Source organism: Ursus americanus, chromosome 16, assembly GCF_024610735.1.
Source record: "Ursus americanus isolate L20-20 chromosome 16, mUrsAme1.1.p, whole genome shotgun sequence".
In the NCBI taxonomy this organism is placed as follows: Eukaryota; Metazoa; Chordata; class Mammalia; order Carnivora; family Ursidae; genus Ursus; species Ursus americanus.
In genome coordinates this window covers 43351858-43364496 of record NC_142142.1, presented here as the reverse complement: position 1 = coordinate 43364496, position 12639 = coordinate 43351858, and the positions used below count along the sequence as shown (strand labels likewise).

Below are 12639 nucleotides of genomic sequence, written 5' to 3'. Positions count from 1 at the left end.
CAGCTTTATACAAACAGGGAGGATCTGAGGGTCCGCATCTTCACGTGCTACTCTACAGGAAAGCAGCATTCTCTTTTAATACAAAGTCGTATCAACCAGACAAAACCTGTCAACGCTACATCGTTTAAAATATGTACAGTTCCAAACATAACATTACAACTTTCAGGAAAATAAAACACACTTTTCAATAGGATACAAAAACATGCATCTCAAAGCCATTACTTTAAAAAACAGAGCAACACAGGTGAAATCCAGCCATGGGGTCAAGTTCTTGGCGGTACTCCATCCGGGAACGAGCTGTGACACAGTCGGCCTATACAGACGTGCTGGTCTTCAGACTCGCTCCACAGAACCCAAACCCAGAAAGACACGCTTTTCGAAAAGACCACTTCCCAAGGCGTTAACACGGCACGAGGTCATTTACGCCCTGCACCGCGCCTAGCGGCAGACTATGGGTTCCTAACGGGGGACAAAGGACACGGTAAAATGATACACCAGGGGCAGGGGTGGAGTTTGTCGCTAAAACAAAGAACCACAGAGAATTCTAAGAGGAGAAGGAACGTGAAGAGGCCTAACCAATGACGTGCTCACTAAGCCCAGGGAAGATTCCATTCCCAGGCAGGGGTGGTGAGGGCTGTCGCCAGGAGACGTGGGGACTCTGGGAAGGCCAAGTGATGGGCACGGAGCTCTGCCTGCGTGGGACATAGGGCGGCTTCTCGGGCTGCGGGGTCAGAGGAACCCTGCAGCAGGGTTGGCGGGAGCATGCAGAACTGGGCTGGTTCCATCACAAGAGGGAACCGCATGCTTTTGGAAAGCCGTCTGGAAAACTGGAAGGAGCTCGGATTACGGCTCCGGGCAAATCGGGTTGAAATGCAGGCTCTGTGGTGGGTGATGGTATTGGAGATTTGTTGTGAGGGTTAAGGAGATAGCCGAGAGCAGCACCAAGCATGGTGCCTGGGATGCTGCGGTCAGCCCGCAGATGCTGCTGTGTCCTCTGACTTCCTGGGGAAGCGACATCAGGCAGGACTGTCCTTGGTGACCGTGTAGGTCATCCAAGTTCAGAACAACTCAACATTAGGGAGAATGCATAACTCCTAAGCGGTAAGGCAATTATATATATATATATATATTTATATATTTATATTTATATGTCTCAATATATAAAGGCATTTTTTATAAATAAAATACAATAAAAGGAATAACACTTAAAACAGCGTTACTAATAATATAAATAAAAGCAGTCCACAATGAGATTGCCCTAAAGGTAAAGTCGTCTCCTCTTCCTAGTGGACAAATCCCATATTCAAACTCCATCTTTAAAAGCAGGTTATGGCCTAAGGCTCATGCTAGCACGCCACTGTTTCCTGAATCAAGACAACTGCCCACGACATCTACTCCCCAGTTCTCCGAAACTCCCTTTGTGACAGCATGGTTGTATCCGGGCTGGCAAAACACAGGGTATGTTTTCATATTCTGCGCACGAGGACTCTGTCCTTTGCTAGTCACAGAAGTAAGGGATGCAGCTATCCGCCTCCAAAGCTAATTGCGTCTACACCACATGAAGAATAAATCCAGTATACTCTAAGTATGGACACTGGGAACGCAGAACTTGCTCCTACAGCATCCCTAATACCTGACCCTGAAATTATACTCACTACGTTCTACTCGAAGTCATTCTGGCACAGGGACCCAGCTCCGACAGCGTATTTCCCTAACTGCTCTATTTATAAGATACGTAGACATATATAAGGGAATACTGATGCATTTACATAAACAGTTGATTAACATAGTATGCTAGTCTGTTTCACTGCAATTTCTGGGAAACTGAACTTTTCTCATTGATGCTGAAACTGCTTGACTCTACGTAAAGAGAATCATTTTCTATTTTTTCCCCCAACGGGATGCACAATCCAAAAACAAGCAGTGATCTATTGAAGCTTGAATGAAGCTATTAAAATAGTTATTAAATAGAAGTAGTGTTTTTTTGTGTTTTTTTTTTTTTTTTTTTTTTTTAAGATGTGGAGAAGAAAAGCCTTCCAAAGGCAGCTGCAAATGTCCTTGTCACTCAGAGGGAGCCGTAACTGTGATTTATGGGCTCTGCTAACCAAAGCTTCACGTGTGTGTTTACAATGACGACATTCTGAAAAACGTCAGGAAATTTCAAACCATACCCCTCTCCCTCCAAATTAAATCTTTTCTGACACTCACATCTTCCAAGTATTGCCCAAGCTGGAAGCTTGAAAAATAATAATTTTTGGGTGGCATGACACTGGGAGCACAATGTGGGTCTTTCTTTCCAAATTGCCACTTTAAACTCATTTTGTTCCTACTCTTAGAAACAGTCCAAAAGGGCCCTATAGTGACAATTTAATAAACCAGTCCAATTTTAATGCAGTGGGACCTGAGGGGGCTATCTTTTTCTCTCTGGCCTTGGTCCCATGTCTGCATATGGCAATAACTCTACAGACCTTAACCTCAACCATGTTCATGACACCGTCGGGGACTAGTGCTAGAAAACTGCACATCATTTGTGCCCATGTGCAGACAGAGAGTCAAGGGGTCACCTATGAGTTCTGTGGAAGGCACTCATAAAATTCATAAGACACCTACTATTACGAACGCTAGGTTACAACTGAGCGGGACTTCAAACTTCTCAGAAAGTCTGATAACACAATACATCGAAAGACAGCTTTCCATGTGAAAACTTCAGTTCCCTCTTAGCCGAATAGGCCAATAGGCTGGATCCTTGCAGGAGGAGACTTATGGTCACTGAGGTTCTCGGAAACATGGAATGATCCCACCGCTCTCAGATGATTGAAAACCACGCAAAACTAGGTTGTTTCCTACTGAGGGGGAAGGAGGATGAGGGAAATTTTAAGGCATAAATAATATAAAAGGGCACACATTTTAAGATACATTCATAGGAAATTACTACTACAAAAAATAAATAATGATTTTCTCTGATCTGAATTCATGTCCTTCACACAGTCCATCCCCAGGCCTGTTTTGTGCAGTTATTGGCTTGAAGCAGGAACACGACTGGTCATTTGCACACCCTCAGGTTTCTTGGGGTTGCTGAAGGACCCCTGCAGGGCTGTCTAAAGGAATGCCAGGAGGAGACCAGGTAGTCTTTTCCGTACAGTCCTTGGACACATGTGGCAAAATAAGAGGGTTCCAACTTAAAATTTTGTTCTCTGTTTCTGAATGGACACAGCTGTCTCCTGAAAAACACAAAGGTTTGGGAGCATTATGAAATCAGAAAGGCTGACTTTTACAAAACAGTCTCACAACATTACTTTGAGCAATAAAGAAAGAATAATGAGCCCAATTACGCTGAGTTTGACTTTGAGAGAGAAAGTAAGCTTCAAAGATTTAAAATATGGTTGAGCTCTCACGAACAATTGTACAATTCATCTGAGGGCTAAAGCAAAACCCTTAAAACCCCGCAGATAACCACTTCGAGGAAAGGCTACAACACCAGACGCAACTCAAATGATGAAAGAGGCCCATGATCACAAAATACCTTCTTCCAGCAAGTCTACCGTCCGGGCACAAACCAAACCAAAGTCTATTTGGATTTGGTCTCCAAAATGTAATGGGATTAACAGCCTGAGATGAAGGATGTGAATAACAGAATATCACACAATTCCTTATATAGTCAATTGTTTCGAAGTACCTAATACCCCCCACCCAGTATTTCAGAAATAATGTGAGATGATCACAGAGAGAACATCCTGAAAGCGACTGCCCTCATAGAGGTCTTAGCTAACTGCAGACTAGCTAGAAACTTCAGATTTATAATGTCTCCCAGTACCTCTGCTGAACTCTGCTGTATCTTCTGTGCACTCAGAATTGATCTCATTCCTACTGTCCTGACAGCAAGTATGCTGAGCAGGTCTCGGCGCCGTGTCATCTTTGCAACTCTCCTCAGGTGACTGGCCACAGTTGGGGACTGTGGAAGCCAGACATGCAGACATCTTCATGGGACTGAGGGGCTTCATTTCCAAACCATCCTGAGGGTAAGGTGCTACCACTGGGACCACAGGAAGGGGGCTGCTGCTGCAAGTGCTGTTAGTTTTGGTGAAACACCTACAAAATACAACCGAAAGAATCAGAGTTGTGTCTAGAGGGATCAATAATTAAAACACACGTATTCTGAAATACCATTTGGTATTTTGTATTCACAGACTCTTAAGAAAGATTAGTGCTTAAAAATAATGAAATGATTCACTATGATTTGAGATATTAAGAACTCAAAAATTACAGTTAAAATGGAATATAGGAAGAGAATGCACCACTTAAGAATAAAACCGTATGTGGGGAGCCCAGGTGGCACAACTGTTTAAGCATCTGACTCTTGGTTTCAGCTCAGGTCGTGATCTCTGGGTCGTGAGATCAAGCCCCGCCTCAGGCTCCGTGCTGACTGTGGAGTCTGCTTAAGACTCTCTCTCCTCCCTCTGTCCCTCCCCCTACCAACACATAAATAAATCTTAAAAAAAAAACAAAAAACCCATAGGTGAGGACCTATCTCACAGGCTTCCTTTGTCTTGGTCCAAGTCTGAAATTGTCTTCCATTTCATAATTAACTGGTTCCTGAATATAGCACACGGAAGAAAAAGGCCATTGGCCACTCAAAGGAATGGGGGAGAAAAAGAGGAAGAAGAAAACAGAAAGCTAAGAAACCTATGGCCACATGAGCGGACTAATCTTATGAAAGCCAACAAAAACACACTGCTTTGAAATCAGATAATATGTTCCTTCTCACCCTTGAAAAAAACACTACACGGATTGGACATTCAAAAATCCAGGTTTTATTTTTAAACTTTTCTCTTTGCAGAATAGTTGCTAGAACTTATTAGCACTGAGCACTTCAATCCTGCCCTACTTTTACTTCCTGTGCTCATCTAAGATATGTGTTTCCTTTTTTTCTTTCTGTTCTTCCGGTTGGATAATTTCTATTGATGTTCTAGTTCACTGATTCTTTCTTCTGTTGTCTTCGATCTGCTGTTAGCTCATTCAGTAAATTCTTCATTCCAGTTAATTGTACTTTTCAGCTTTGGAATTTCCATTTGGTCCTTTTTATAGTTTCTATTTCTCTGCTACAATTCTTCATATGTGAATTCATTGTGTGTTCATCTTCCTTTAGGTGCGTGAACCTATTTATAATAGCTGCCTTAAGTTACTGCCTGCTCATTGTGGTATCTGTGTCACCTCAGGGTCTGTTTCTATTGACATTTTTTTCCCTTAAGTATCACATTTTCCTATTTCTTCACACATATAGTAATTTTTACTGTTTTTCCCCCTCTAATTTTCTGGTTGTTCTGTTGGTCTTGAATTCCATCCTCTGACACTTTCTGCTTGGGCCCTTGACCCAAGACTGGAGAAATGCACTCCAGCAAAAATCCATGAACAAATGTCAGGACAATGTCTTTCAAAATTAGATTTATTCAGTTTCTGCCTGCTTCTGGTTATTCTCCAATACTTCCAAATGGTCCAGATTTCATCATTATTACCTGTGGATGATCGAGCTAGTCCATCATTAACAAAAGCTGGAATTACAGGAATATATTTTTTATTTCCAAAATTATAAGAAGAGTCTCATGAAGACATTTCATTTGGCTTTGCTTTAGGCATGTTAGGTAGAAGACACATAACACTGACTGGTAGTATGATGTAGTTATGCAATGTTAGGGAATAAAGGTACGAATTCTTATTAACATGGAATGGTACATTTCTGGGGCATATGACAATCAGTAAAAGGAAGTCCAAGCAAATGTTACTAGCATCTCTGTTGGTTCAAGTTATTGGAAGTATCAAATGCTAGGCAAGAAGAAAGATGTGAACCTGAAAGAGAGTAAGATATCTGTCAGTAAACCAGATCCTTAATTTAAGTAAGTCCAACATTAATTTCAAATAGAGAAAAAATACTTACCATACATTTAGTGGAATTCAGATACTTGTCACCTGAAATGAAAGCAAAGTATGTGAGGTATTCATTTGTACAGAATAGTTTGAGTAAAAGATTATTTAATAGGACTATATTTTAAGTTTCAAAAATATAGAAGAAATATATAACTGATTTAAATAAAACCCAACCGTTTCCATGCATGTCTTAAGCCAATAGAAAATGAAGGAAACACTAGTATGGAAGGAAGTTTGCTGGAGGCAGAATCAGAGCTTTGGGCTGGACAGATCATGGTTCCAGGAGAGTATGGCACTCCTTGCTTGTCCCATGCTACATTTTATTCTATTCGAAATGTTAAAAACTTTCCTGGGATGCTGGCAAAGGGGAGCACTAATCTCCTGAAAGCCATTTAATGATGTCCATGTTATTGGGTTCTTTCCTTCTTGGATTTTGTCAGGTCTCTTCCACTGTCCCAATACCCAGGGAACCTGAGAATCCCCCTGAATGTTTTCAGTTCATGGGGATCAAATACAGACTCTAAGTAAGGTATTTACCCAAAATGTGGGGCATGGTCAGAGGCAAAAACAAAAAAAAAACAAAAAACAAACAAACCAAAAAACAAACCACAAAACCCCACCTTTCCGAATTCAGATACTACTAATGCAAATTCAATGGATATTATCCATTTATATAAATAACCTTCCCTACAAGAACTCTTTATTCTAAAAGCATTTGCTAAACAACTTCTAAATGTCAGACACTGTGGTAGACACTAAAAATAAAAAGGTAAATACAGCAGATTTCCAGCTTCCAGTCAAGCGGAGGAGATGGACAAGTAAACAAATGGTTACAGTGTGATGCAGTGTTTGTAAGAAGATACAAAAGACACTCTCAGCACTTACCTGTGAAATGGGTGATAGACGTGTAGCTGATGAGAAAGAGCACGACCTGTGTGATCAGCTAGAGGCCAGTGTCTATTCTGTCCTACTAGTTCAGACTCAACTGTCTTACAGTCAAGGAAATTACATTAGGTAGCAATTATTGAGTTAGAGAATAAGAAGGATTCTAATTTCCCAAAACCAGAAATACCTCTGGTCAGGGGAATCTATATGGCCACTATGATTTGCTGGAAATAACTTTTAAGAATTAAATTGCTGGTTTCTGGCTATGACTCAGTAGTTTATATCAGAAGAACTCTCCTGCCAAGGACAACTACAAAGGATGGAGAAATTTTTATTTTAAATCTGTTGAAGATATCAGAGGTCAACTACCAAAGCAAGCACCCAAATGGCTGAGAGCCACAGAGAAGGTAAATGTAAACGTGAGTTTCAATACCACTTTTCCTTTTGAGGCATTTGCCCAATTCAGTGCAAAAAGAAAAGGCTGAAACATCAAGCAGAAGGTGGTGGCTGCAAAGCTAAGAAGCCAAGCACGACTCCTGGCACTTTCATGGGGCTAGGAGGATAGAAACTGGAGTTCAGAGTCTCCTAAAGAGAAAAAGACTTTCAATTGGGACCCTGGAAGGTTTATGCTGTAAAAATCATGGTGAAGCAGAAAGAGACAACATTTTTATAGACACTGAAACTCAGCAGTAAAATAGCTCTGTCCCTGATTGAGCGAAAGTGATTTGCCTCTGGCAAAACTGCCTACCAAAAGCACTCCTTCTGGAGGAAGAAAACCTCCTCCAGAGCCTCCGTGAGTTTTTATACGCCATGCCCAGAATTCATAAAACATTACCAGGTATATCAAGAGGAAGGAACAAGAGAAAAGTAAGTGATGCATATACTGAGTTAGGAGGCAAAGACTCTGAAAGACCTCGCTGCATATATTCAAGAAAACAGATGACAAGACGAAGAATTTTTTTTTTTTTAAAGATTTTATTTATTTATTCGACAGAGATAGAGACAGCCAGCGAGAGAGGGAACACAAGCAGGGGGAGTGGGAGAGGAAGAAGCAGGCTCATAGCGGAGGAGCCTGATGTGGGGCTCGATCCCAGAACGCTGGGATCACGCCCTGAGCCGAAGGCAGACGCTTAACCGCTGTGCCACCCAGGAGCCCCAAGACGAAGAATTTTAATAGAGACCTAGACTCTAGTAATAATTATTATTTGGGATTTCTACACTAAAAAGTAGAATAACCAAAATTGAGAATAAATACATGGGGTGAGGAGCTAACTGGGCGCAGATGAACAGAGGTCTACTGCACATGAAGCAGGCATTGCACACCATTCAGACCGAAGTACAGAGACAAAAACGGTGGGAAATATAGAAAGAAGCTTAAAAGACAGGTGAGGAATAGTGAAAAGCTCAAAAATATATATAGTTGGAGTCTCTCTAAAGGAGAGAAAAGAGAATGGGACAGAAGCCATATTTGGAGACATAAGGACTAAGAATTCGCTAAAACTGATGAAGGCTCCAGCACAGATTCGAGAAGTCCTACGAACCCCAAGCAGAATAAATACAAAGACAGTTACACTTTTGGATGTGAATAATTAAACTGTTGAAAGCGAAATACAATGTGAAAATCGTAAAAACAGCCAGAAGAAACAGACGTTATTCCTTTGAAAGGGAACAATGCTAGCTGCACAGATGATTGTTCACCAGAAATGACAGAAGCAATAATGCAATGTGGTTAAAGTACAAAAAGAAAGTAACTGCCAGCCTAGAATTCAATAAAACTGTCAAAAGGATCCTTCAAAAAGGATGAACTGAAGACATTTACGCTGGGAGAATCTGTGACCCTCAGACCTGTATTATAAGAAATACTAGAGGCAGTTTTTCAAGTTGAAGGAAATGATTACCAGCAGACACAAGAAAGAAAATACAGAAAGGAATGAGGAGCAACAAAGAAAGGTAGTGTCGGGAATTCTGAATAAATACTGACTTCCAAAAACAGTAACTGTAATGTCATAGAGGATTTTAAGTATTTGTAGAATGAAAACCTGTGACAAAAATAACACAAAACCCTAGAGAAGGAATGGAGTTAAAATGGTCTAGGAAGTGGTAAAGTACTGATATATACGGGACTCTGATTCAAGTCATAATGTCCAGCACCAAGCACATAGTTCATGGCACATAGTAGGACCTCGAAAACGTTGAACTAATAAACATTAAAACATCAGATTTTTAAAATATCTTTTCCTTTTTTTTTTTTAAGATTTTATTTATTTGTCAGAGAGAGAGAGCACAAAAAGAGGGCGAGCGGCAGGCAGAGGGAGAAGCAGGCTCCCTGCTGAGCGAGAAGCCCTGATGTGGGGCTCGATCCCAGAACCCCGGGATCATGACCTGAGCTGAAGGCAACTGCTTAACCGACTGAGCCACCCAGGCACCCCTAAATATCCTTTTTCTTAAGCAAGTAAATCCATTATCGGGGGGGCATGGAGGGGCAAAGACTCAAGTAACTGGAAAATACCTTGTAATAGCTTGTTAATGCCCAGTACTAAGGTAAGACATGTCCAGTAAAGTGAGAACGAACAGATACACTTACCCCTGAAGTTTTTTCATTCCCTGTAGTAGTTATCTCTGTCCTTGTTCGATAGTGGCTCTGTTGTCTGGATTTTCTTTTATCTGTTGGTTTCAAAGTTGTCGGACTTAAACTTCAATCTCCTTGAGGGCAGGCAATGACTGTCCTCAGTGTCAGAGAAAGCTCTTAAAACAGTGAGACATACAGCACACACAGTCAGGTCCTTTAAAAAAAGTCCCCAACGGGGATGCTGTAAAACAAAGTAACTGAACTTCTGGCTTGATGCCTCGTTTCTCTGCAAGGTTCTAGAAGTCACACAGAGGTCCTAGAAACCTAAAAGACCAAAAAGGGTCATCAGGTCAGAAAGAAAAGTTTTCATTGAAAAGAAGCAAAGTTAAAATGTAGGGAAAAAAAAAATACTTGCCAGAATTAGAAAAACCAAGGACGTTCCCTAAAAACAAAATTTTATAAATTAATAATTTGTTTAGGTAGATAGAAGATGAATGAAATTTCATCACGTTAACATAAAATAATGAAGACTCACCGGATAGGAAGAAGCCTTAAATTCTTCTGTTTCTTTCCTTTCGGTTTCTTTTTCTCTGTTCATTTCTTTCATTTACAGCAAAGGGTGAGATTTTTAAATGCACTGTAAGGGCAGCCCTAACATCTGAGTGTGAGGCACCGCTGTGTGGCAGTGGGGCTGAATCACGTGGGGGGGGGGGCAGGGCTGAAGGGCCGGCCAAGTCAGAGGGGCCCCGGCCAACTATGATCGTTGATAACCGGGTTTTCTGTGCCGAAGTAAACACACAGATTAAATACACAAGATGTTTTAAAAGAAATGACATATATTTAACAAGAAAAAAAAGTACAATTTTACTATTCCCTATTCTTTGGTATCTATTTTTCAGCTAAGCGAAACGCGAGATGACCGCAGTTGTTAATGCTTTTGCTCTGAATTGTGACTCTCAATTCATAGAACGGTGTCGACAGTAAGATCGTACTTTGAGTTGGATTACCCACTTTCCAACAGGATAAACCAAACTGATTTAAAGTTTTCTGATACACCAAATCCTAACTCCTAATCATCAGGAATTAACCATTTGGATAACCACACGTAGATAATTTCATTCTAGTCCAGGTATCTACATGTGTTGGCATAAAAATGGCTTCAACTTAGCGGTTATGTGCTAAGACACAAGCATAGAGGACAAAATGCATAAAAAAGGAATAGGGGCGTCTCGCTGGCTCAGTCATTAAGTGTCTGCCTTCAGCTCAGGTCATGATCCTGGAGTCTTGGGATCCAGCCCCGCATTGGGCTCCCTGCTCAGCAGGGAGTCAGCTTCTCCCTTCGCCCCTCCCCCCTGCTCGTGTTCTCTCTCTCTCAAATAAATAAATAAAAATCTTTATAAAATAAAATTAAATTTAAAGAATTAAATTAAATTAAAAAGGAATACAATACCTGTTCTGAATAGAATCAGGAACACAGCATGTGAAACCAATTTTACTGATTAATACTTGAACTAAAATTTCTAACGCTGTCAGGTAATCATATAAAAAAATATCTATAAAGACCCAAATCGGGGGCGCCTGAGTGGCACAGCGGTTAAGCGTCTGCCTTCGGCTCAGGGCATGATCCCGGCGTTGTGGGATCGAGCCCCACATCAGGCTCCTCGGCTATGAGCCTGCTTCTTCCTCTCCCACTCCCCCTGCTTGTGTTCCCTCTCTCGCTGGCTGTCTCTATCTCTGTCGAATAAATAAATAAAATCTTAAAAAAAAAAAAAAAGACCCAAATCTATAGGCCGTGAAGACAGGTCAAGAAGTATACTGCAAATATCTGACACTCATCGAGCTGCCCTTACAGGGCACACTTTACCGTTCACACAGTCAAAGAGTTTGTAGCTTCACTGCCTTAGGCTTCTCAAACAGCCCTTCAACTGCAGTTATTATTGGCTTAAGGGAGAGTGAAGGTTTTCACGGAGCTGTCTCTGGCTCAATGAAACTACTTTTCTTAATTTTAAGTTTAAAAACATTGAGTAAATAGAACTCTGGGCATCTTGCCACATCCCAAAATGTGTGCTAAAACGAATTCAGGTGGTCTGGGACCTGTTAGTTTACCAAGGTATCTTTCAGTTAACAGGACAGACCTGACACACCTGTAAGACAGAAAAATGACTATTATAGTGTCATAAAAATAATATTCTTGAACGAACCATCTGAATAGCACACGCTAGAAAACAAGAGATTGGAGCAGTGGCATAGAATTGTGCCTGGGTCAGTATGTTGCTTTAGTATTTCTCTAAATGTATTCTGGATATTCCAGGAAAACTATCCAGGACCCCTGACATATTTTCTAGCGAGATGTTCCATTTCTTCACACACAGCTGGATATTTGTGTTAAGCGTGATTACATAATCACTCCGATTAGATACTTGCGTAAATCGTGCATTAAGTTTCCTCTTTTGATTATCCCCAGAGGGCAAAGACTGGCTATTCATGAATCTCCTGGATGTGTGACACGTAAGCTCATGAGTATGTTCTGGAGACTTCTGACACAGTCACATCTGGGTGGTGGTTTGTTTTAATACTCAGCTCACTTCTGTTTCCTCTTGCCTCAGTGTCTCTGTCAGTTTGCTGACCCAGCCCTTATTTTTGGAGGCTCATCAGTTGCTATGCAACAGAACCCTGCTGACGTTCCCCCAGGACCATGGCTATCCCCCACTCTCACGGTATACTCTTCATTGGATGCAATGACCCCAGTCTCAAGGTGGGAGTTGCCCTTTGGGAATTAGTTTACTGGTGACTGTCACAAACAAGCGACAATAAATGAGGACATTACTGAACACTGACAAGCTCACGTGCACGCTATCTTACAAATAAGAGACCAAAAAACACTATCCTAACCACCTACCCTTCACAGTGGGCCCTCGGTCTCCATCTTCTAAGTAGGAAGTACAGACCTTCCCCAAAAGGAAGGTAGTGAGCAATTTTAAAACTCAGATACAGTGCTTTGAATTTTTTTTCTTAGGGAACTAGGCAAGATTACCACAGATGGAAAAGAAACCAAGTTTTAGGTTTTGTGTGTTTTCTGCCTTGGTTTTTATGGCTAGTTCTAAAGTAGCGACGTGATCAGCCGCAGGAGACGGATTGAGTCACAACAACTCACTTGCTGGAGGAAAGAATTTGGGCGCACTCGACAAGTAGTCGTTTTCATGCTTCACAAACCAGCGGGGCAGCTCGACTTGTAGGCCAGAAAGAGCTAGAATGTAACAAAA

At 41.3% G+C, this 12639-nt stretch overlaps 1 protein-coding gene across 7 annotated transcripts in view; it reads right to left on the bottom strand.

Moving 5' to 3' along the window:
• Positions 1–39: 39 nt before the first annotated feature.
• CDON (cell adhesion associated, oncogene regulated) overlaps positions 40–12639 on the bottom strand; it is a 98352-nt gene continuing 85752 nt past the window's right edge. For 5 of the 7 annotated variants that reach the window (XM_087868301.1, XM_045798086.2, XM_045798085.2 and 2 more), the window contains exons 19-20: positions 3815–4089; positions 40–3221 (exon numbers count right to left, since the gene is read on the bottom strand). In XM_087868301.1, the coding sequence (XP_087724427.1) occupies positions 3058–3221; positions 3815–4089 (439 nt within the window). In that variant the 3' untranslated portion in view covers positions 40–3057. The other 2 variants (XR_015726974.1, XM_087868303.1) reach the window with 2 other exon arrangements.